The 26,188-nt window shown below is 43.6% G+C and overlaps 1 protein-coding gene across 10 annotated transcripts in view; it reads left to right on the top strand.

Moving 5' to 3' along the window:
• Window positions 1-26,188, top strand: part of cux2b (cut-like homeobox 2b) — a 362,613-nt gene that overhangs the window by 207,326 nt on the left and 129,099 nt on the right. For all 10 annotated transcript variants that reach the window (XM_059988147.1, XM_059988140.1, XM_059988138.1 and 7 more), the window contains exon 4: window positions 15,740-15,818. In XM_059988147.1, the coding sequence (XP_059844130.1) occupies window positions 15,740-15,818 (79 nt within the window). The remainder of the gene's footprint in view (window positions 1-15,739; window positions 15,819-26,188) is intronic.

Raw genomic sequence — 26,188 nt, 5'->3', positions numbered from 1 at the left:
GGGAATTGTGGCTTTACTGCAGAAGTCGCTGGACAGAAAGCTGCTGACTTTTCACTGCATCTTGCACCAAGAGGCACTGTGCGCTCAAACATTTCCTCCGGAATGCACAAAAGTAATGGATGTTGTCATTCAGATTGTCAATAAAATAATGGCAAAAAGTTTAAATCACCGTCAATTCCGTTTGTTACTGGACGAGCTGGAAATTGCATATTCTGATCTCCTGCTGCACAACAAAGTCTGATGGTTGTCCGGGGGGAGGTGCTGAAACGCTTTGTCGCGTGTCTGGAAGAAGTGAAAACTTTCCTGAGCAGCAAAGGGCTCAACTTTCCTGAGCTGGAACAGCCAGAGTGGCTGGAAAAGCTACACTTCATGGTAGACATGACAGCGCACCTGAACACGCTGAACACAGCTCTTCAACGGGGTAAGGACGTACAGCCCTGCACATGTTGGAGGATGTTTTGGCATTCGAGCGCAAGTTGACGTTGCTTGCCAGAGATTTACAGAAAGGCACATTGTCTCACTTCCCCAATTTGAGAGAGTTCAAACAAGGTCACGACATGATAAATTCGGAGTATTTACATTCTGCAATCATCGCAATGCAAACATCGTTTGGGAAACGCTTCTGTGAGTTCAGAGAGGAAAAAAACACATTATCCTTCCCGGTCACTCCCCTAAGCATCGATCCATCCCTACTAAATACGACTGCATTGTCAGGTGTGAGTCAACCTGAACAAGTATGATAAATATTTTAATTGCCTATTATTTTACGTATATTCATATGTTTTCATTGTTCAGTGAAATAGTCCTTTTATTTTTCAGGTTGACAGCTGGCTGGCGTTATTTTTGGTTTGCTGCTGGCGGCAAATTTAAGTTTGGCGTTTTTCATAAATACAAGAAGGAATCAAATAGACGTTGAGTATTTTACTTAAAAGTAACCTTCAACCCAACGTCTTTTTTTTCGGAGTTCAAAATGTTTTTGTTGCATGCAGAAATGTAACTGCAGGAGTTCATCAATTTCATAAATGCAACACATTATAGTTTGTTTATACATAGCATAAAGGCAAAACAAAACGTTGTATGCAGTGTTATTTCATTTTAAATGTCAAGCGGGTTTTGCGGCTCCCAGTGTTTTCTTTTCTGTGGGAAACGGGTCCAAGTGGCTCTTTCAGTGGTAAAGGTTGCTGACCCCTGATCTAGGCCTTTCAATATTCGGCAGGTTTTAATGAGTTCCTTCCCCCACATTCTTCTAAATTCCAGTGAATACAGACCCAGAGTCATCAAATGCTACTCATGTGTTTACCCTTTCATTCTCAGGATCATCCTCTGGACTCTCTCCAATGCTCACACATCCTTTCTTAGATAAGGAACCTAAAACTGCTGACAGAACTCCAAAAGCAGTTTGACCATTGCCTTAGCAAGCCTCAGCATTACATCCTTGTGTTTATTAAGCAGGCTTGTGACATCATGCTCATGTAGCTTGTTGGGGATACTCATTCCACCCCCCACCGTGTCTGGATGGACAGTACCAACAAGATGATCACTTTTTCTACCATTTGAATTTGTCCTTGAGTGGCCAAGAGCTTAAGGCAATTTTCAACCATACCAATTTGTGCATTGAAGTTAAAATTGCCACAATATGGGTCATCTCAGCAGTTAAACACAAGTCCAGTATGTTCTTTACTCTAATTTAACTACCTGATTGCTGTTACGTAGCTGCTCTACGTGATTTCTTGATTATCCATGCAATGACTGTGCCAGGTCTCCAACTCAACCGTTAACTCATTTGGTGTCGTACATTGGATTTTTAAAGAAAATATTAGGTGTTATTTAGAGCACTGGTGCTACCAAATGTTCCTGTCAGAAATTTTACCTTTGAAAGTTAAGATGTGTTCTGGGGTCAACTATTCAATATTCAGATTTTAAGTATTTGTAAAGATCTGAATCTGTGAGCCACAATTAATATCATTTGAAATGGCACGATGGCGTAGTGGTTAGCACAACACTTTACAGTACCGGTGACCTGGGTTCAATTCCCACCGCTGCCTTTAAGGTGTCCGTATGTTTTTCCACGACCGTGTGCAGGTTTCCTCTGGGTGACCTGGTTTCCTCCCACCGTCTGAAGACCTGCCAGCTGGTAGGTTAATTGGTCATTGTAATTTGTCCTGTGATTGGGCTAATTAAATGGGAGGATTCTGGACAGCGTGGCTCAAAGGTTTGAGAGGATCCACACTGTGTCTCCGTAAATTAATAAAACGTGTTGCAAATGAAGTTTCCCGTGCATTCACATACTCTGCACAAAGGGCCAGTGCCCTCCACTTGGTCCGGAGTGAGGAGCTTCCATTGGATCGTTCACTCTCCACCCAGAAACTTCCAACTTCTTTGTCTCATTCTCATTTCCTTCTGCCTTTTCGATTTCTGTTCAAATTCTTTCAACTTTGTCTTTTCCTCCCAGGGATGAAGGAAAATGGCAATTATCAGATTGCAAGCATGAATGAAGCTTGCAAGTCTGATTCAGCACTGTAGATTGTAGAGTTGAAGTCTCCGGCTGGGTATTTTGTTTACAGTGAAAATAATGTCTTTTTACATCAAACACTTTTCACGTCAGCACTGTAAGTATACCTGTTGGCCACTGTGGAGACTGGGTGACACAGTGGAGTTGGGGAACTGACTTTCTCTGTTTAGGAGAGGGCCTAAATCCAGTTCAGACCAACCCCAATTCTGGGCTTGTGCCAGGCCTCAGTCTGATCCTGTGCTGTTCTCCAACCAAGCTTGCTCAGGACTGGTTAACCCCTGACCCGGGCCAGACCCGGATTGATCCCAAGATGGCTCGCCGATTATTTGAGCTGCCAGAATTACTTTGCACGGTCTGAGGAACCAAGTTCCTTATGAAGATGAGTCCCCGGCAAAACTGCTCATTGTTGAGTAGCAGCAGTAATGTGTATAGTGAGCAGCAAGTCTTTTCCCGCAACGCCTGAAGGATGTCTGGGAAAATGTTGTCCCTTCCAATGGGGATGCTGTGGGCATTGCACAGATTGAATTTTGCCCAATGCTGCGCCTGTCAGCAACTCGGAAAATATTCCGATTTCCGTACAGACATCTTTTATCTCTGCAGGTACATGTGTGGAAGTAACAAATGCAGTTAGGAATTCAAGTATGCCCAGTCCCAAGAATCTGGATTTTCATAAATATGTGGATTTTCAAAAAGAATGTGGCGTGGACACTGAAACATCTGCAAAAAATCACTGTGAGGGCAGGAAGATATTTAGTCCGTCTCAAATTTGTCACCGGCAGAAGGGCCATGCCTTTTATCTCTTCTCTTTGGAGACATAACATTAGAAACCTGCTTTTACGTGCTAACCAAGTCCGAGCGAAGCTGGATAGTATTTGGTAAATACCTTGCACTATCAGACAAAGCTGCATTCAGCCTTTATTTAGTGCCTCCCCGTCGCCACGCACATGAAATGAGGAAAGAGGTAATTTAAATTAACTGCGTTACTTCTAGTCCCGGATTTGAAATTTTCAGATGCTAGTTTAGTGCACAGAATTTCTAAGCTGCAGGAATCCCAAAAAGTGCACAGGCAGGTGAACCGTTGCTAGGATGTTGCTCAGTAAATGTGTCTTACTCTTGGCGAAATTATTTTCAAATCTTTAAAGTGTTTACATTAGGACGACGTTGCCATCTGGAATGCTGATTCTGAATGTACCACATCCTACTCGGCGTGTTATGCAGAGCCTGTACATCTTTTCAATGGTGCAGTTTACTTGCCAATTCACAGTTATACCAGCTATTAAAATGGGACTTAATAACCTATTTTCATTTAGAAATGATTGTGAAGTTGCTGTGACGCATGGTAATAATGACACATGGCTCGAACTGACAAAGGTAATTAATTAGGCTATTATGCATTCCACAATGATAATTGCTTTGCTGGAAAGGCACCAGCCTTGAAAAGCCCAAGAGTATGAGTGCAATCCATCACCAAGAGTGTTTTCAGCACAGCTGTGTTTTTTCACCTTGACTCATTGTACAGCATATTAGGAACACAAAAATTAATGATACATCAATAAATAATATCTATTACTTGGCATGTTGCAAGCTGTTGGAGGATTTAATGGTTATTAAAGCTGTTTAATAGTAATGGCATTTCTTCTGCGCTCCTCCTGAAATGGGCTGTTTGACACGGAATGTGTCTCCTGATTCTGGAAGTGAAACGGGTAATTTTCTGGAACTGGCGAACGTGACGACGGGCTGCACTTCAGCCGAGGCAACGGAGCTCTTCATTCGCCTCTCGGCGGGCCGCTGGAGTGTAGCCTGTGTTCCGAGGTGCGGCAAGGCAATTTGTTGAGACGGGCCCGTGAATTACAAATGACCTCTCACTATTGTCTGCTGACAGGGATTTGATGCTTCTTGGAGAGTTTGTGTTTGACTGGAGCGAATCCTTCAGCTGCCAGAATGTCAAGGTTAGAAGTCAGTAATTTAACTGATAATTGCATAATCACCAGTTGTAGTAATTATAATTCATGATTACATAATTACTAATTACAGTTCTGCCAATCTAAGTGGCTGGGATTTTCAATAGATCTTCTACTTTTTCATATTGTGCCAGGGCTGATGGTTTTAAAGGAACTGCCAGAAACTGGTTGCCCAGCAGTGTTGTTCCACTGGCGCTTTCATATTAATTTGGGAAATCTCTTTTTCCGTTAAAAGTGGGAACCCTCTTGTTGAATATTTCTGTAATTCTATCTGAAGATGCAGGTATTTAGGAATATAACCACATTACCTCTTTCACTCATCCCCAGCTTGGCTTCAGTTCGAAGTTACTGAAAAATCAAATGCTAAACAGGAATCACTTCAATTGCTTGTAGCATTTAAATAGGGCAGTGATTGCACAAATTACTGGATAACCCTTTAAACGTGGGTCATGCTATGCGAGTCATGTCCAATTCCGGGTGAATATAATAACTCTTTAACACAATTTGGTAAAGTGAAGACTGACACTGAGATCTGTGACTGCTGGTTTTAGTGAGAAACGTAAAAATGAAGCGTCGCCAACTTCTAACCTGAGCCTCCCCTTGCTCCAATCAGTGCAAAAAGGGTCTTGGGGCACAGGGATTACCAAATTGGCCCGTTCCGAATGACACACATAAAATGCTGGAGGAGCCCGGCAGGCCAGGCAGCGTCAGTGGAAAAGAGTAAACCGGCCGACGTTTCGGTCCGAGACCCTTCATCAGGATTTCTAGCATCTGCAGATTTTCCGGTGTCTAAAGCAGATCTCGAAACATTGAAAGCTAAAAGTTGGAACTAGAAGGAATCCGTCCAGTCCCTTGAGCCTGCTCTGTCATTGCACAAGATCATGGCTGAGCTCATCTTGGCCTTGGTTCCTCTTTACAACCTGACCCCATGATCATTGATCCCCCACCCCGCCCCCCACAATCAAATGTCTGTCTGAGGCTTGAACGTATTCAGTAGTTCAGGTTCCGCATCTCTATCGGCTCGAATTTATTTGCTGAGATACAGCGTGGAATAGACCTTTTCGCACTGCCTAGCAATTCTCCGATTCAATTAGCCTGATCAAGTGACAATTTTGAATGACCAGTTAACCCAATTACGTCTTTGGACTGTGGGCGGAAACCGGAGCACCAGAGGAAACCCACACTGTCATGGGGAGAGTGTACAAACTCCTTACAGGCAGCGACAGGAATTGAACCTGGGTCTCCTGTGCAGAGAAGTGTTGTGAGGACCACTATGCTACAGTACCTCATGGTGTTTAGAATTGCTGTGAACTTCTAAATATTTACAATGATCTTAAGAGAAATAATTCCTGTCATAGAGTCTTAAAGCACTACAGCACAGAAACAGGCCTTCAGCCTAATCAGTCCCCGGGTTACGAACAAGTTCCGTTCCTGAGCCCATCTTTAAGTCGGATTTGTACATAAGTCAGAACAAGTACATCCGGTATTATTTAGTGTCAGTTAGTCAAATGTTTGTCTTAGTATATAGTATATATTTTACCTTTCTATGCATATAAAACATTTAAGAAACATATGTATTCCAATGATTAAACCACTGCGTTGCTTAGTAATAATTGTAGCTTTCATCAGGGCAGGGCCTTTCACATGCTCCATTATTCTCACTTTATCTGTTACCCTTTAAAATTGTTCCGATCGTTGACCGACTGTCGCCTAACACTTTTCCAGTGACCGATGGTGTTTCACCTCTTTCCAAACGCTTTATTATTTCCACTTTATTTTCAGTCGCGATTGCTTCCCATCAACGGAACAGAAACACTGCGGGCAGCAGGTTCCGACTTCCACCGGCTCCCGAGGTCTGCTGGGTCCTAAGGACCACTGCACTGAATTCCCCAGGTCCTAAAGTCCACGGCACTGAGACAGGCTAAAATGGGACAAGTGGGGGCTGTGCTGGGTTTGGGTATTTGATCCTCTACAATATTCCGTGTGGGAATTTAAACTGGAGGTGGCAGTGTTTTTTTTACGAAGTTGACATCAACCCGGCGCGGATGGTACGGGAGTCACTGGATCGACATCAACCTGGCACGGGAGCGGTCCGTCACTGGATCAAAGTCGGAAACCTCCGTTCTCCAGCCCGGCGCTGATCTCACTGTGCCACCAGCTGACCGGAATGGGCGGGTGGCAGGGTCAAGGTGAATCTAGTTAAGAAAAGTTTAAGCCAAATACAAAGTTACACACTCAACACAGAGTCAACGGCAACAATTTAAAATGGCGGACGGCGTAGTGATCTGACTTAAAATGGCGGACGGCGTTCTCCTTCCTCGGTTCATAAGTACGAGTTGTCTGTAAGTCGAATGTTCGTAACTCGGGGACTACCTGTACTAAACTGTGTACTCTGCCTTGTTCCATCAACCCGCACCTGGACCATAGCCATCTATAACTTTTCCATCCAAGCACCATCTAAATTTCTCTTAAATGTTTAGTCAAAATGGCGCCTAGGTACAGTCTCTGATGAGCTCATGCCTCACACTTCATTTTATTTTGGTTGGTAGTTATGCTTTTGGGGCAGAGAGCGGAGTTAGAGGTCAGGTTTAGGGTTTACTGACAGGGATGTGGGGAATTTAGAGGTTAGGCCTAAGCCTAGGCCTCTGCTCTGTGTCTGACGGCTAGTGACGTAGAAGTGTGGTGAAGCACATCCATAGTTGGATGCTGGGCCAGAAGACCAACGAGGACGAGGGCTGGTGCTCCCCACCAATTCCACGAGTCATCAGTGGGTTCCGGGATCACTGTTCCATGCGGGCAGGAGACCCCTTAGTCTGAGTCCGTGAGACTGGAGTTTGAGCTCCTCATCCAGAGTCTTCATTCGATGTCATTGGCGAGTCCTGGGGTTGTTACTGAAGACTGGAGCCCAATTGGAAGTCTGGAAGTCAAGGCCCAATGTGTCTGCAAGTCTACTGGGGAAGTCAAAGGTCCATTAAGACTGTGAGTCTTACTGCGCTGGGGGCTGCAGGCCCGAAAACAGCCTGTCCATGGGTAAGAGGACTGTTTGTATGTGTGTGGGTGAGTGGTAGGGATGTAAGGGGCTTGTTGCTGTTGTTTTGTTGTTGTTTCTTGCATGTCCTGTGAACGTGTAGGACTGAGAATGAAATTCTGGCTGGGTGGTGCCACAACAGCAATCGCTTACTCAACATCAGCAAGACCAAGGAGCTGATTACTGGCTTCAGGAAACCGGAAGTGCACGAGTCAGTCCACGTCAGAAACAGAGGTGGAGAGGGTCAACAACTTTAAGTTCCTCATTGCTGTCATTTCAGAGGATCTGTCCTGGGCCCAGCAGCAAGTGCATTTACAAAGAAAGCACGGCAGCACCTCTACTTCCTTAGGAGTTTGCCAAGATTCGACATGACATCTAAAACTTTGGTAAACTTCTATAGATATGTGGTGGAGAGTATAGTGACTGGCTGCTTCACTGCCAGGTATGGAAATACTGATGCCTTTGAATGGAAAATCTTACAAAAAATAGCAGAAATGGCCCAGTCCATCATGGGTAAAGCACCCACCCCCCCAACACCATTGAGCACATCTATATGGAGCGTGTCACAGGAAAGCAGCATCTGTTATCAGAGGCCTCTCTGATGCACCATCAATAACTCTCTCTGAGACGTGAAGGCGAGATATCGGCTTTTATTGACTGGAAGAAAGAACAAGCAGTAGTTGACCACCATACTACATCCTGGAGACAGCGAGGCCAGGCTCAGGCCTGAATTGCCTTTATACCGGGGTCTGTGGGAGGAGCCACAGGAGCAGTCAGCAGGGGGCGTGTCCAGACCGGTGTATGTAGTTCACCACAGCCTCCACCCAGGACATGCTGCCATCAGGAAAAAGGCACAGGAGCCTCAGGATTCACACCACCAGGTTCGGAAACAGTTATTACCTTTCAACCATCAACCTTGAACCAGATGAAGTAACTTCCTCCATCACTCCACAACCTACTGACTCACTTTCAGGGGACCCTTCAGCTCATGTTCTTGATATTTATTACTTATTTATTATTTTTCCCACTTTTGAATTTACACAGTTTGTTCTCCTTTGCACGCTGGTTGCTCGTCCGTCCTCCTGAGTGCAGTCTTCCATTGATTCTGTTGTGTTTCTTGGATTGACCGTGTATGCCCGCAAGAAGATGAATCTCGGGGTTGTATACGGTGAAATATGTCCTTTGATAATATATTTACTTTGCGCTCTAGGTGATGAACAAATGAAATGAATTAATCAATCTTAACGTTGTAATCAAACCAAAATCCACCACCAGCTGACAGCTCGTTCCACACTTGCAACACCCTCTGAATGTAGAAGATTCCACCCCTCGGGTTTCCCTTAAATATTTCTCCTTTCACCTGTGAAATGCGACCGCTAGTTGTAGTCTCAACCAACCTTGGTGGGAAAAGCCTGCTCGCGCTTACCTTGTCTATATGCTCATCATTTTGCAAACCCCTATCAAATTTCTCCTTATTCTCCTATGCTTCAGGGAATAAAACCCCAACTGTTCAATCTTTCTCTATAACTCAGGTCATCAAGTCCAGGCAAAATTGTAAATTTTCTCTGTACACTCTCAGTCTTATTGATATCTTTCCTACATGTAGGAGACCAGAACTGCACACAATATTCCATATTAGTCCTCACCAACATCTTAACCTACTCCTGTACAGTATTTAGAATTACATGCTGTCTTTATGACACTATCTACCAGTGACGCCACTTCCCTGGAATTATGGATCTGTACCATTCACTGTGTATGACCTACCCTGATTTGTCCCCTCCCAAAGTACAACACCTCACACTTGTCTAAAGTAAACTCCATCTGCTATTTTCAGCCTATTTTTGCAGCTGGTCCAAATCCCTCTGCAAGCTTTGACCTTCCTCACAGTTGCCAAGCTTTGATGGTCTTCCTGAGTGTCCACGACCGACCCACCTCCTTTGTTTGTGGCGCCGTGCCTTCTGGTCAGCGTTCCCCCGAAGCTGAGTGGGTGCGCAGCCGCACGGTGATCGAAATGTTCCCGTGCACGTCGCCATCGTTGCTATGCATCTGGGAAATGTTCTTTGTTGTACTGCATTTCATTATCCTCTGCAATTAATAATTAAAATCAAAGGAATGTGGTTTCTAAAATTTTCATTCTGAGTATTCATAGTATGCATATTACAGCAAAAAAAAGAGCCATGCTGTTTCCAGGCTGTGTACAAGTTTCCTGTTCAGAGCAATGGGCTGCACAGCTGTGTCAAAAAAACACAAACAAATAAATAAAGGGAAGGTGGCTTCTGTTCCTGGATTCCCCCCCCCCCCCAATAGGAAATATCCCCTCAGTACCAAGACAAAATAAATGTCAGGGTTGTATATGGTGACACACATATACTTTGATAATAAATATACATTGGAATTTGAACCCCTTCATTCTAGGCTGACCCCTGAACCTGCTCCTGACTGTCAATAAATGGATCAGAACTGTATATATTTCTCTAGGTTGTAGCAGTTACTTGGTAACCGAAGGAAGCTATCCTGGATAATGCTTCTTTCCTCTTCGATGGAAAAAGTCCTGGACTCATTTAATTGATGTGACAACCCCCAGTGTGGGCCATTCTGCCTCGTACTGGGTGCAGAAAGATGTCTAGCTCAATAACTTCAAGCATTATTGCATTATCTCGCTTCTCTTTCCATAAAACTAAAGGGATCTAATTTGAAGACCAAGAGTGCTACCTTGCCGATTTAAAAAAAACAGGTTGCATTTCAAAGAATATATTGGCTAAATTTCCCTCCAGCAGCTGGTATGGTCTAATTGCTAAGTTCATCAATCGTTTAAGTTTGCCTCATCTGATGTACATGCTATTTGGCTAGAAATTATTATACTACATTTGTAATTTTAATCATATCTTCACACCATCAAGTAAATGATGTACTGTATTTTGTCTTGAGCAAAATTTACACACAGTATGTCAGAGTAATTTAAGGTTCTCAAAGTATTTTAAGACCAAAAACAAAACATCAAAGTTTTCAGTCATGCACGTTTCAAATTTTTCTCTTGCCACTTGTGCCAAAGGTAGTACATGTGCTCGCTTTGACTAATTAGTAAACAAGCTGTAATTTTTTTCCTGGAATTTAATTTTGTGTTTAAAATTCAGGCAGTGATCCTGGTTTTCAAACTTTCCATGTCATTTGATGGAAGCCATGTGTGTTTGGTGGGGTGGGGAAATCTGTTGACAAGCCTGCCAACCTGGCACGTCAACAGTCACTTGGTTGAGCTGTTGTGTTGTGGATTCGCTCCGGAGTTTGATTAACACATGTATGAGAAGAATTATATAAATAACAGTGAATGCAGCTGGAAAATATCCAAGGGAAATGTATTGAATTATGGAGTTGTAGAGATCTATAATGGTAATTGGCAGATTTTTTTTCTGAAGAAACCAGGCTTCGGTTATTAAAAGGACAGGTGAAGAAGGCACCCCTTAGAGTTGAAGTAGTTACTGGTTTGTAGTCCTTGTGGACCCTGTTTGACTTAAGGAAAAGAATTAAAGTGTGACTTTCCCTTTCTAGTTTCCTGAAGTTTCCTTGAACAAAAGCTAAGATAGATTCTCTGCATCAAAATTGGTGGGTGGATTGAAGCTCCTTTTCTCTCGCTTAACTTTCTCCATTTGCTCTCTCGTCTCCACCCCAGCCTGTTGACTTCCCCCTCTCATCTTCCCATCGTTCTCTCGGCTTCTCCCTCTCAGCTTCCCCTTTTTGTTCTCTCATCGCACCCCCCGCCCCCTCAACTTTCTCTCGTCCTCATTCTATGTTACAGACTTTAGTTGCCTTTTATATATTTTATTTTGTTCACTGACCTTGAACAGTGCAAGAACAAAGAAAAGTAAGGAATGTGACCCCTACATGTTACCAGACTTGCTTTGTTGCTTTTGAATTAATGTAATTCCTTAAATACCATTTAACTCTCTCTTCTTCCATGTTCTGGCCCTTCACCTGGTAGATGTCAAATGTTAGCACTCTGCGAACACTGAGAGCTCTTTTAGCGTCTTTAGCAAACTGAGGAACAGTCACATTTCTGTGTGGGTATGCCTCCTCAGAGGTACCTTGCACAGAAAGGGAGCAGCAGCTCCTGTTTTAATTACAACTGGATTCAGAAGCTGGAGAGGTTTGTCAAGAGCTACAGGTTGGGTTCCAATTAATGGTGAAATCTTTTCAGCATAGTAATACGTTCTGTATTTGTCTGACAACGTCTCCTTACCTCTGAGATCCAGGGTTGGTGCTCTACCATTTAAAGCTCAAGCAGCAGCAGGGAAACCGAGGCATCTGGTCAGAGATGGGTTTTCAGCTCTTTGGATAACAGCCTGGTTATAAACTGGGTTTCCTAACGAGGCCTGGTGATGCTGGAAGGCAGCTGTTGAAGCTGAAACTATCAATGGGGTTGAAGTGAGCAGGTAGAAAGTGTTTATCTGGTTGGAGGTTTCTGGCATATTATTGGTGAAGCTCAGGCATTTTGCTAGCTATTTAAAGTTCGACCTTTGTTGCCCTCGTACATGGATGGCCAGTTTGAAATCCTTGAGGATGAGGAGGCTGATACTGGGTCTCTCATGGAAATTATTTATCTGTTTATTGAGGTCCAGCCCGACCCTTCGAGTCACACCGCTCAGCAACCCCCGGTATAACCCTAGCCTAATCATGGGACAGTTAGCCTACCGACCGGTACCTCTTTAGACTGTGGGAGGAAACCAGAGCACCTGGAGTAAAGCCAGACGACGTTGGAATTGAACCCCGAACTCTGCCGCGGGATGTAATAGTGTTGCGCTAACCGACGCTACTTTTTTTTCTGAATGAAGTGAGTCAAAGGCAGTTTAGTATTGCAGAGCCCGTCTCTGCTGGGCTATCCTGACCACACTGACTAAGCTTATGGTCAGGAGCGTACAGACCACACCCTCAGGATTACAGCCACATAAGAGTCACCAAACGCGGCAGTGATTCTTTGGGCAAACCAGCCGAGGGCTGGAAACCCATGAACCCTGCATCTGTTGCTCAGAGTGGTGGCTCAGCCCTCTGTTACTGTAGAATCCTGGTGTTCATTGTTTCCATGACTTTCTGTTATGGCCATTCATAAGGTGGCAGCTCCTTTGTAATCTGGTGATAAACTATGGAATGTTCCAGGTGAAGATGGGCTCAATATGATGCCTCTGAGAAAGTGGGGGCGAAAATCAGCCCAGCCCTGCCTGTAGCGTTCACTGGCGTGCACCCAACCTCCCCGCTGGAAGAAACGTACAGCCAGATGTCAGGCGAGCTCCTAATTAAATTCTTGTGTCCGCCGCGCTAACAGGCAGGAGAGTCCCCACAGCTTCCCGCCGTTGCTGTTCCGTGGTCGGCCACTGTTCCCCTCCCTCCCTGTTGAGGGAGTGCTGGGTCTCTGCTTGCGCAGGGAGCCGCATTTACACACTCAGCTGCTGCAGCATATAGGCAGATTAATGAGGTCTAATGCCAAGCCATCCATTCCTCAGACAGCTACCCTTCCACTGGGTTTCCTGCTGTTTGAGGATCTGTGTCCAGATGTAACACGGTCTCAAAAATCCACATCCAATTGTCAAGCAGCATTTCCTATCATCCACATTCCTTCGGATAGAAGTCGTTTAAATAATTGATTGTTAGATTACTTAGTGAAACCTTGGGTGTCGGTTATAAATAGCAACGTGCCTTAGGAATGCACATTCAGCGTTTTTATGCCAGGAGGAGAAAGAAAAGCTGCCAGACTTACATTTGATGTGGGAAGCACTTGTCCTTTACCAGGTCTGGTTCTGTGCAAAATGCAGACATCAGGCTGCTAAGCACAGAGTAATGAGAGGAAGACACGCGGTGATTTGTGATTCGTTCATTGGGATTGTCAGGGAGCTATTTAATGGACAGCTTTTAAAATCTGAAATGATCAGCAGGGCGTCGAGCCTCTCTCAGAAAGAGGCATCAATCTGTGACTATCCCCATTCTGCTTGGAATTGTTTTGTGAGGTCCACTTAAGTCCTTGCCAGTCCCTACAGATAATAATTGTGTGTTTCATTGATTTGTGTGTTCTGCACAGTTCATTATTTTGGCATATGGAAACAAAGCTTAAATTTTTAAAATCTTACTCTGGGATATAATCGATACAATAGTTGTCTCTGGATAACTTTAACCTTTATAGGTAATATGGGAGTTAACCATTGGCTGCCAGCCTCCGAGCTCCTGTTATTGAGCTGTGGCCTTGCTTGAATGAAGTTGCTTTTGAATTTTACTGTTTAATTTTCATATTCTGCAGCTTTAGTTGGTAAATATGTATGTCGAGCGTAGAGCCTCATTGATTGCATAAAGCATACAGGCAGTCGTGTTATCAAGAGATCACTTAAAGCCGCACAGATGCCTTGTACTCAGACCTCAACCCTTCTGCACTCATGCGTTTACTAGGCCAGCAGTCTTTCGGTAGCATTTGCTGTTGTCCATTTCAGTGACTTAAGGTGCCAGCGTCATAGCAAACAAGAGCATCACTCTTAAACGTGTAAACACGACATACCACGGATCCGGGAAGTACAGAGCAATTAAAATGTGTACTGCAGCTCAAGATGGTTATGTATAAGGAAACCTAACTAATAACTAATAAATAATTGAAAGTAAAGGAAACCAAAGCCACCAGTGCTAAAAATATTCAATAAAGAGTGAAGCTGTAGCAGGGCTTCCCAACCTGGGGACGCTGGACCCCTTGCTTTATGGTATTGGTCCGTGGCATAAAAGTGTGGTGCGTGGCCAAGTGGTTATGGCGTTGGACTAGCGATCTGAAGGTCGTGCGTTCGAGCCCCAGCCGAGGCAGCATGTTGTGTCCTTGAGCAAGGCACTTAACCACACATTGCTCCAGTCCACCCAGCTGAAAATGGGTGGCAAAATGCTGGGGGATAACCTCGCGATAGACTGGCATCCTATCCTGGAGGTGGGGGGGGGGGGTAGTTTTGTACTCTCAGTCACTTCACGCCACAGAAACCGGCAGCACCGGCCTGATGAGCCTATTAGGGTCAGGACATTTAACTCCGTGGCATAAAAAAGGTTGGGAACCCCTGCACTACAGGAAGTTTTAGGACAGGCTTGTCAGCGTTTGTGGGATGAACTCTTTTGAAACAGCACAGACGCCCGTGAACTCTTTCACCCCACCATTGTATAAGACATCAAGCCCGCCAGTGGGGTAGTAGCACCTGCACCAGACCGGACTTGGAGGCGAGGGGTCCCGGGTACAAACCCTGGCCAGCACCTTGCACGCTTTCCGTCCGTGCTGGCTTGAGTGTCAGGCTAGCGACTCAGCCTCGTTTTGACAAAAACAGACAAATGCTAAGGAAACACTAAGGGCGCGGAAAGGAACAACAATTCTATAAAACAGTTAATGAGGAGCTGTAGCTGTTTTTTTTTTAAAAATCCCTCGATTGACGTTGATAGAGCTGCTGGATTTTGCAGCGTTGCTGACTTCCGTGATGGAATGCAGAAGCAGAGCCTGAAAATGAGTTGAGCCTGGCAACTGTAAGCTGGGTTAAGTGGAGAGGGTTTAAAGCTCCTTGTGTTGAGTGAGTCATTAAACTGGACATTGCAACTTGAGGAGCCATATGCAAAAGGTAAAAGTAAGTGACGGGCATTGGCACTGTGACAACACTGAGAATCTGATGGAATCAATCTCGATACACCTGTCCAGGTGATCAATTGATGCCTCCAATTACACAGCTCACCTGTGCTCATTTTTATCAGGTTACTGCATCGCACGCAACTCTTTGCAAGGGCTTAAGTAATCTTTCTGAAATGCTAATTTGAGACCAATAGTTCCAATTTTTCTTGCTACATCTGGCTTTGCTTCCAATGATCTATTTGTTAACAGCCAAGCTCTGGGTAACTTCCTTGAACTTTTCTTGGAGATTTTCCCAACGATTACCTCAGCTTAGCCCAGTATTCAGAAACATTCAAGTGGGTTGGGCTGTGCCCTGCAGACAGTGGGGAACCCACAGGATTCAAAAGGCTCGTGTTTCTTGGCGCCTTTCATTTTGTTTCCTAAATAAACCTTAATGCAAACACTATAGTTTGACAAAGTGATTATTGGGCATCAATCAGTTTGCTGCCGTTACTCCTATTTGTTTGAAGGTATAGGTCTGGGTCCGCACTTAATGGACCTGTCACAAGTAATCTAATGTAAATCATCTTAATTATTTGAAGATATAAATCTTTAGTAATTGTTCTTTTTTCCAGGTGGTAGCACTTGGCAAAAGAAGCAAGGAGGCCGAGACTGCCTTTCTCAATGTTTACAAGCAATTAATAGAAGCACCAGGTAAGAAGACATTTAGTTATTGATCCATCTGTAATAATTAGCTTTTCTGAAGTGGCTGAATGCCCGTGCAAAGCAATTTTATGCATTATTCAGCACTCAGCTCAGAATGTTAAATTTGTATCACTGAGATCTATTGGTCTGTGTTCAGCATACCTTGCTGCTGTTTAATACGTTCTGGTGTGATAGTCATTTAATATTACAACATGTGCAATGGAAAAGCTGTGATTTATAAGAACACAAAAGATATACACTAGCATGGGAGTCCAAACATGAAGCTGCCAGCACCACAAGTTAATGACATGTATGCTACCAGTAACAAAATCAATTTGTTTCTGATATGAATTGTGCTTGAGCAGATGATTACAAAAGAAATGTTGAATTTTAAATGGCAGTTGTGTTCTTAGCTACAAACTACGTTGTGCTCTCCCAACAAATCATAACTAACTTAAATTTTCCTTGCTACTGTCTCAAGATACGCCTTTTTTTCCCTAACTTTCCTCCTTGATCACGTTTTGAGTTGTCTGTCCTAAACATCCACTTTTGTCTAATAACAAAGCAAAGATCCTTGCTACCTCATTATAAACAGAAGTTCCTGTTATTGCTCTGTGTAGTTGGAACATGGGAATGCTGATTTTACAGTACTCCTGCAAGAAATGCAATGCTCTTTTTTCCTCCCCCCTCAACGTTCCAGTAATACACTTTGAATCTCCTCGCACATCAAGGGCAGGTTAGCAACCGCAGCTGGTACGAAAATAATCCTCCCACATACAAGCTGAAAGTGTAGAATAATGTGGAGGAGGAACGAGAGCCATCAAGGAAAGATTTCAAGGCCCTCAAACTGTGTAACATCATCTGAACTAGATGTTGCTACACAACTTGCAACTCTCTCTCTCTCTCTCTCCTCTCTCTCTCTCTCTCTCTCTCTCTCTCTCTCTCTCTCTCTCTCTCTCTCTCCTCTCCCTCTCTCTCTCTCTCTCTCTCCCTCTCCCTCTCCTCTCCCTCTCCCTCTCCCTCTCCCTCTCCCTCTCCCTCTCCCTCTCCCTCTCCCTCTCCCTCTCCCTCTCCCTCTCCCTCTCCCTCTCCCTCTCCCTCTCCCTCTCCCTCTCCCTCTCCCTCTCCTCTCCCTCTCCCTCTCCCTCTCCCTCTCCTCTCCCTCTCCCTCTCCCTCTCCCTCTCCCTCTCCCTCTCCCTCTCCCTCTCCCTCTCCCTCTCCCTCTCCCTCTCCCTCTCCCTCTCCCTCTCCCTCTCCCTCTCCTCTCCCTCTCCCTCTCCCTCTCCCTCTCCCTCTCCCTCTCTCTCTCTCTCTCTCGTAGTAATTACTCTTTACGGCCACTCACAAACACCTGCTTGTCAGGTTGTAATGCTTCTAAGGTTTTTAAAGCATTTCCATTCACGGTTGTCACTTTGAAAGGCTTGACTAAAACTGAAATCACAAACTCCGAGAGGATGCGGGGACAGATCTTAATTTAGCAAGTATATGATCACGGCATCCGTACATATGTAATTAAAGTATTAAATCTAGATTCCTTTTAAAATTGTTCATAAAGGTGGGAGTAACTAAAAAGACTTGTGAAATGTGCAAATACCATAATTAATGTCAGAATCGTGAGAGGTGGTAAGTGAATGGTTGGCTGTAAATTACTGCCTGCTTTTGTGACTGCTGATCTCTCCATTATAAACTTGCTTTGAATCGTTCACTCTGTACCTGCTTCTGTGCCTGTCACTTGTACTTGCAAACCCCGTAGCTGATATCGGACCTGAATGCTGGCCCTTTGAGGTCCTGTGCAAAGACTTTTGAGAAGGATTTGTCAAGATGACAGGTGTCTGTGGAAGAACTATAAATGACCCATCAACATGAAGGATTAAAAGGCTATGGAAACTTTGTTCCTGTAATTTGAAACTAAAGGAAAAGACGAGCAAAAGACACAGTAGTGTAAACTTTGCAGTGATGAGCTGAATGAATATTGTTTTATCCGATGTGTATTAGATGTCACACCAGAATTGACATCTGCAGCTGTGCCCCAGGAAAACCTGGCTTTCAAAATAACCATCTGTAGATGCAAGGATTTCCACTGAAAGTGTGAATGCTAGAAAAAAATCCTTCCCTGGCTGCAATGCAGACTAACTGTTTTCATTCCAGAGGATCAAACGTGTTTTAATGCTGGGTTCTCATCATCGAGTTCCACCTGCAGGTAGTGGCTCAAATTGAACAATCTCCCCCACCCAGGTCTCAGACAGGAGTTTCTTCAGCTTGATATTCTTCTTTGATGTTTGTTCGGGTGCTTTGATGTTGATTTAGGGGCTTTGATGTTTACTTGGGTTACACGTATCTAGTTTAAGAGTTTGATATGTCCATTTGTAGCTGTATTTTATGGTTCACAGACAAATTACCTGCTGGTGTTAGAAGTACTTTCCCTATGATTTTTTTTTGTCATGCACAGTAATTACTGTTAAGCAGGTTGGCATGTGCAGAAGATTGTTGGGGAGGGGGCTCAACGTCACAGTGAATTAAAGACTGGTAAATATTTTGTTTATAGAATGACCCTCAAAGGCATTTTCTTAATTTTCTCAATTTAAGATGCAATAGAATGTTTGACTATAAACTCGGCAATATGACTTTAGTTTTGACCATATGTAATGCTGTTACGAATGGGAATTTGCTTTTAGTATTATGACCATATAACCATAAGACATGGGAGTAGAACTAGTCCATTCAGCCCATCGAAACTGCTCCACCATGTCTGATTTGTTATCCCCTTCTTATGTTTCATAACTTCTAAACATTAAATTAGTTCAAAGAAAGATACAAGAGTCCAAAAACACGGGGGTAACTTTGAGTTTACTTTAAGCAAGATGTTGCACGTATCACACGGTAGCATGATGACATATACAATTCACGTACTTTACATATAACTTGTAATTATTTAAACAACCAAGAATGCTTAATCAACATTTTATTTATACACACACACACACACACACGATCTCTCAAATATAACTGAAATATTAAATTTGCAACACACTCAACTCCATACTCCTGGCTTCTCCCCATAAACTTTCTTGTCCTTACTAATCAACCTGTGCTTTAAATATACCTAATAACCTGGCTTCCGCAGTCACCTGTGGTAATGAATTCCACAGATTTATCATGCTCTGGCTGAAGAAATTCCTCCCCATCAGTGTCCTAACGAGATGTCCTTGTATTCTGAGGCGGTGCCCTCTGGTCCCTGACGCTGCCACTATTGGAAACGTCCTCTCTGCCTTCCACATCCACTTTATCTAGGCATTTCAGCTTTGGATAGGGTATTCCGCTGGGTTCAATCCTCTGTGGGACTTTGAGATGATTGCATTTAAGGCCAGGCCTCTGCCATGCAGTACACAATGCAAGGTTTGAGAACAGAGTTGTCTCGTACAAGCACCCTCCTCCTCAGTCTTTGTGAGAGCAAGACAGTAAAACACTTGGTAACACAAGGCCGGACTCAAATTATTATGCTTCTTTTACTTCACAGTAACTGAGCAAAGCAACAGTTATGATCAGCCTCACTAAGTTTAATCAGTGCAGCTTTCCTTTGCCTAATGATGTAACATAATAACCACACTATACTTCCCCACATCAGTGCCTTGTCTTGCTTGATTTAAACAAAATAATTTCCCACTCCTCTTCCTCCTCCTCCATCCTTTTCACCTGTCCTTGGGTGCAACTCTACACCAGGGATTTTCTGAACTATTTTTTAAAGGTTGGGGGTGGGGGTGGGGGGGGGGGGGGAACATTACCCAGTTCGCTCAGCGAATAACTGGCAAATTCTCCTGAGTGCTTAGGATTAGGTGAGCTAAACATTACATAATGACCTAGAAAAATAGAGGGTTATGAGTAACCTGAGGTAATTTCTAAAGTAAGTACATGTTCAGCACAGCATTGTGGGCTGAAGGGCCTGTATTTTGTTGTAGGTTTTTCTATGTTTCTATTCCTTGATTATCAAGGAATAAATAAAAAAATAATCATGTTTAAACTTTTTTAGAACTGTCCTTTATTTATCTATTGGTTTATTTATTTATTTATTTGATATACAGCACGGAGCAGGCCCTTCCGATCAGCAATCCCCAATTTAACCCTAGCCAAATCGTGGGTTAATTTACTATCACCAATGAACCTTCCACTGGACTGTAGGAGGAAACCGGAGCACCCGGAGGAAACCCACCCAGTCACAGGGAGAACATACAAACTCCTTACAGGCAGGGGCGGGAATTGAACCCGGGTCACCTGAACTAGAAGGCGTTGTGCTAACCGTGCCTCCCAATTGATGAAAGAAGGTGGGCTCTATCCAGCTCAGCAAGCTTACATGTCCCGATGTTAACGTAATTTGCCAAAGTATTTAAAATGTGAATCTCTACGTAGATAAATTATTCCAAAAAAATGTGAAGATTTTACAATTGGTAAAGTTTATTTAACTTTAGAGCACCTACTTGAGTAATATTTAATGCATGACTTGTATTATTTCTATTTGATCAGTTTACAGTAATTCCATAAAATATTTTTTCCAAATTTCCATATTAAAGCCAGATACAGATTGAGCTGCTTTGCTGAATGTGGAGAACCGGTTGTCCTGTTAAGATCCATAAGCATTGTGTTTTTCTGTGATCATCCCGTATTTGAGGTCAGTTCAATCAGTGATCAAATCAAACAGTGGATGATTTCTTTATAAGGAGATAATTTGCAGACGGCTCCAATGGAAAATATTGCTGCAAATTCGAGCACTGTGAAAAGTTACTGGGCCTGATGTAATTAAATGAATTCTGCTGCTTATTTTTGTAGGGGTAATTATAGGGCTATTAAATATAAATAGGAAAAGGAATCTGAAACAACTGAACGGTTTCTTTCTTCCCCCAGCCTCTCTTATGTTTGCTTTCTTAACTCGTGTTGTTCTCTACTCCATCTTGTTGCACAGATTTTCATTCCTCTTTTATTGATCTGTTTATTTATTTGTCCATTCTTATTTATTCCTTACTTGATCTTCTGTCTGTCTCCCTTCTCTCGTTCGTTCTTGTGGCTTTTCTTGCTCATTCTCCCTTTCTTGGCTTCAGTTTTTTTTTATTAGTCAGATCCATAGCTCAAGTTCAGTTTTATTCTCAAAGGCAGACATACTCAGGGTATTAACACCATGAAAATTTGACTTTCGCAGCACAAACTTGACAAATATATGTTAACATAAATTTAAATTAGCATAAATTATACATGGATTACACAACAAAATAAACATGATGACACCAGTGCAAGTCGGGGGAGAAAGAGAAGAAATACAATCTGAGGTAGTGTTGGGGTTGTTCAGGTTGGTTCAAGAAACTGCTGGCAGTGGGGAAGAACCGGTTGTTGAACTCTGAGGCTCTTCAGGCACCTGTACCTCCTGTTTATTGACAGCACTGAGGAGAGGGCATGGCCTAGTTGGAGGAGGTAAGGTAAAGTTCCTCCTTGCGCCTTGTTTGGCGCATCTGGCCGACTCTTTAGCGTTTGTCTTTTACGAGGCGGAGTTGCCAGCTCGATGCCCAATGCAGCAAGGGTGGAAGGCATGCAAGGAGCCGGCTGGATTCAAACCTGTGACCGCGTGTTCCAAAGTCTGCTGCGGTTCCATCTACACCACCGGCTGGCCAGATGGAGGAGGTTTACTGTCTTGCCTCTTTTCTCCGATTTCCCCCCCCCCCACCCCATTCTTCCCTTACTCCTGTCTTTTATCTTGTTATTATCACAAAACAGCATTGAATTTCATCCTGACACAGGTTGGTGGTACTTGTTTCCCCTCCCTGGTGCCCAACATTATCCCATGATTCCGTCTTGTGATTCAGCATGCTTTTTCCTCGTGTCAACCTTTTGTCATTTGTTTCTTTTTCCCCTCCATTTTAAGGTGGTTTTGATCAATTCCCAGCTTATCAGTTCAAAGTAAATTTAATACAAAGTACATACTAGTCTCCGTGTACAGCCCTGAGATTTCTTTTCTTGTGGGCGTACACAGCAAATCCAAGAAACTCAATAGGGTCAAAGAAAGAGCAGGACAGACGTACAATCGATGTGCAAAAGACAACTGTGCCATTACAGAAAGAGAAAAATAATAATAAATAATCAAGAAATATCAAGAACATGAGATGAAGAGTCCTTGAAAGTGAGTTCATAGTTTGTAGTGGAACAGTTCAGTCAGTGGTGGGGCGGGTGAAGTTATCCCCACTGGTTCAAGAGCCTGATGGCTGAGGGACAATGACTGTTCCTGAAGCTGGTGGTGTGGGTCCTCAGGCTCCTGTACATTCTTCCTGATGGCAGCATCAAGAAGAGAGCATGACCTGGGTGGTGGGGTCCCTGATGATGGATGCTGCTTTCCTGTGACAGCACTCTTTGCAGATGTGCTTAATGTTGAGGAGGGCTTTACTATGATGGACTTGGCCGTATCCACTACTTTTTGTAGGATATTTCCTTCAAGGGCATTATTGTTTCCATAGCAGACCATGATGCAACTAATAAATTTGTAACATTTGTAACTTCAAAGTAAATTTATTTATTATCGAAGTACACGTACGTCTCCATAAACAACCCTGAGATTTGTTTTCTTGCAGGCATAATCAATAAATCTTTAGAATAGTAACCATAACAGGATCAATGAAAGAGCATACCAACTTGGGTGTTCTACCAGTGTGCAAAAGACTAGAAACCATGCAAATTCAAAAAAGAAAGAGAGAAAAAACTAATAATAAATAAGCCATAAATATCAAGAACGTGAGATGAAGCCTCCTTTAATTTAATGTAAGTCCTTAGATTGTTGGAATATGTACACAGTATGTATCTTCAGGGAGACTATGAGAGCTGATACCTGCCTTGATGCGTGTTTTTGAAGGGGCTTCACTCAGCTACTCTCCTTTTTTGGCATCCCAGTTGAGTTTTCCTTCAACTGCTTCCCTTTCGTATTGCCATATGTCCTCTTTGGCAATCTCTTTTATTCTCATTGTGTGCCTATGCTCCCCAACATCGCTCCAAATCTGTGGCTTTCTAGACTTTGCAGTAGAATTAGCAGAGGAAACTCCTTTGCACAAACACGAGAAGATCTGGAGAAACTGTAAATCCAAGCAACACACTCAAAATGCTGGAGGAGCTCAGCAGGTCAGGCAGCGTTTATGGAAAAGAGTATGGTTGAAGTTCAGGCCAAGACTCTTCATTGGGACTGGAAAAGTACGCTGAGGAGTCAGAGTAAGAAGGTGGGGATTTGGGAAGAAGTGCAAGGTGGTAGATGATGGGTGAAACCGGGAGAGGGGGAGGGGGCAAGTAAAGAGCTGGGTCGTTGACTGGTGAATGAGTTAAAGGGCTGGAGAAGGTGGAATCTGATGGGAGAGGACAGAAGATCGTGGAAGAAAAGGAAGGGGGAGGAGCACCAGAGGGAGTTTATGGGCAGGTAAGGAGATAGGGAAACAGGAATGGGGAATGGTGAAGGGGAGGGTGTGATTATCAGAAGTTCGAGAAGTCGTTGTTCGTGCCATCAGGTTGGAGTATATAAAGTGTTGCTCCTCCAACCTGAGTGTGGCGTCATCACTTTTGCGATGTTGGGATGGGAACGGGGGGAAATCCTGTGTTTTGCTGAAAACCTGCAAAATAAGAGAGCCTTTTGAGCAATTAAATTTGACTATCGAGGGAACCCTCCTGCAAAGGAATTTACCCCTCCTCCCCCAGCTTACCACCCCCCTGCCCAGCTTGTACCATTACGTTCATTCCATGGGCAGGTTGTTCTTGGGCATGTTGTAGGTCATCTGGAACTGAAAAAACACAATGCGTCCCTTTTTTAAAAAAAGATGGGGATGCCAGAGATCAATAGCGAACTGTTTGTGTTCGTCTGTTAATTGGACCCAAGTGGCTCTAACCATGAGACGCATTTTGCACATGTAACTAGTGATTGTGAAACGTGGCAGATGATTCAAATGGATGTTATTTGGTTGCTCATGGTGACTGAATTAGGCGAGTTCTGTTTTTATTACATGGGATAATGAGATTTTTATCTGTGTACTGGGGATTAAAATCTGAGTATGTTAATTTTTCTCTGAAAACTGTAACTATGGCTTTGATTATTATTCATAAATGCATGGCTCTTATTTAAATATTTTCCCTTGTTTTAATGCAAAACATGTCTAAAGCAGAGGATACAGAGAGACGGTGTGCTAAATGTGTTTGGGTTATGGAGACATGCATGATCTTTTAGCAGAGTGAAGTGGGATGCTGTGGGAGGGTCGAATGGTGTCAGTGTTAGGCATGTGAGCGGAAGACTCTGAGGTTGGAGATGTGCTGGAATTCAGCAGGGTGAGGGAAGGCAAGCTTGCTGTTCTACAAAAAGACAAATAGGTTTGTCCCAGAGGTGAATTCATCTTGCTTACTGTGGGGAAGGTAGATTCAAATGCTGGGACTGGTATACAGTGCCTTGTAAAAGTATTCAGCCCTCAACCCCTTTGTTCACATAAATGAATATTGCTATCAGAGGTTTTGGTCAATTTAACTGAGAATTCTTCTTTTGAGTAGAGCCCGCAGACTGGTAATTGTACAGCACGAGAAACTAAAGATACAAAAAAACCTTGAAATGTCAGCTGTCCAAAGGTTTTCGTCCCCCTTTGCTCAGTAGTTCGTTGGAGCTCCTCTCGCAGCCATTTCAGCCAGTCGTCTTTTTGGATAAGTCTCTATTAGCTCGATTTGCAGACCATGATGGAGCAAGATTTGCCCACTCTTTCTTGCAAAATTGCTTAAGCTGTGGCAGGTGAGTTGGCGAGCGGTGGTGGACGGCAGCGTTGAGGTCATACTAGAGATGTTCCATCAGGTTGAGGTCAGGAATGCTAAGGACATCGATGTTTCTTCGGTTGAAGCCTCTCCAGGGTTGATCTGGCAGTGTGCTTTGGCTCATTGTCCAGCTGAAAGGCGGATTTCCTCCGCAGCTTAAGCTCCCTGGCAGAGGCTAGCAGGTTTTTTTTTATCGAGGATCTCTCTATATTTTGCAGCATTCATCTTCCCATCAATCCTGACAAGATTTCCAATCCCTGTTGCTGAAAAGCATCCCCACAGCATGATGTTACCTCCACCATACTTTACAGAAGGGATGGTGTTACCTGGTTGATGTGCAGTATTAGAATAAGTCCACACGTACCACTTTGAGTTGATGCCAAAATGTTCCACATTAGTCTCATTCAGCCACAAGACCTCTTCCACATCTTTACAGTATTTTCAAAGTGACAATTTGCAACTTCTTTACAAGCAAGGATACCCTTATTTTAGAAACTTAGAAAACCTACAGCACAATACAGGCCCTTCGGCCCACAAAGCTGTGACAAACATGTCTTTACCTGAGAAATTACCTAGGGTTACCCGTAGCCCTCTATTTTTCTGAGCTCCAAATACCTGTCCAGGTGTCTCTTAAAAGACCCTATCGTATCTGCCTCCACCACCGTTGCCAGCAGCCCATTCCATGCACTCACCACTCTGCATTTAAAAAAAAACTTAGCCCTGATATCTCCTCTGTACCTACTTCCAAAGTCCTTAAAACTGTGCCTTCTCGTGCTGGCCATTTCAGCCCTGGCAAAAAGCCTCTGACTATCCACACGATCAATGCCTCTCATCATCCTGTACACCTCTATCAGGTCACCTCTCATCCTCTGTCGCTCCAAGGAGAAAAGGCCGAGTTCACTCAGCCTATTTTCATAAGGCATGCTCCCCCATCCAGGCAACATCCTTGTAAAAGAGTTTTGTTAGCCAGGGGTTCTTACTTGCCACTCTTCCATAAATAAAGTTTTTGTGCAAGGCCGTAGAGATTGTGGAGCCATGAACTTCACCTCCAGTTGCAGCCACAGACCTGCAGCTTGCTCAGATTGTAGCCTCTCTTACAGTGCCATTCTTCTCCAGTGAATAAGTTTAGAGGGGCATCCTGACCTTGGCTGTGGTTTCATATTTTTTCCAGCTTTTCACGATGGACTGCACTCAACTCTGAGGTAAGTTCAGTGCCTTCGAGATGGCCTTATACCATTCCCCAGATTTGTGTTTCTTTATCATCACCTCCCTGACTTGTCTTAATATTTTGTTTTGGTCTGTTAAAAATCTACCATATTGTTGGACTTTACAGAGGGGGAGGGTCTTTGTTCAGGTGATTCTCCTATTCTCTACATCAACAAATTGGGTGAATTGGTAAGGTAATACAGTATTGCACCTGAAGAAAGTTAGCATAGTAATTACAAAGGGGATGAATACCTTTTCACCCTCACAATTTTGGTTTTGTATCAGCGTGAATTAATCAGTCTGATGGCCTGGTGGAAGAAGCTGTCCTGGAGCCTGTTGGTCCTGGCTTTTATGCTGTGATGCCATTTCCTGG

This window comes from Hypanus sabinus, chromosome 13 (assembly GCF_030144855.1).
Source record: "Hypanus sabinus isolate sHypSab1 chromosome 13, sHypSab1.hap1, whole genome shotgun sequence".
NCBI classification, from domain to species: Eukaryota; Metazoa; Chordata; class Chondrichthyes; order Myliobatiformes; family Dasyatidae; genus Hypanus; species Hypanus sabinus.
Note: the sequence above shows the minus strand (reverse complement) of the source record. Positions and strands in the feature narration are given on the sequence as shown.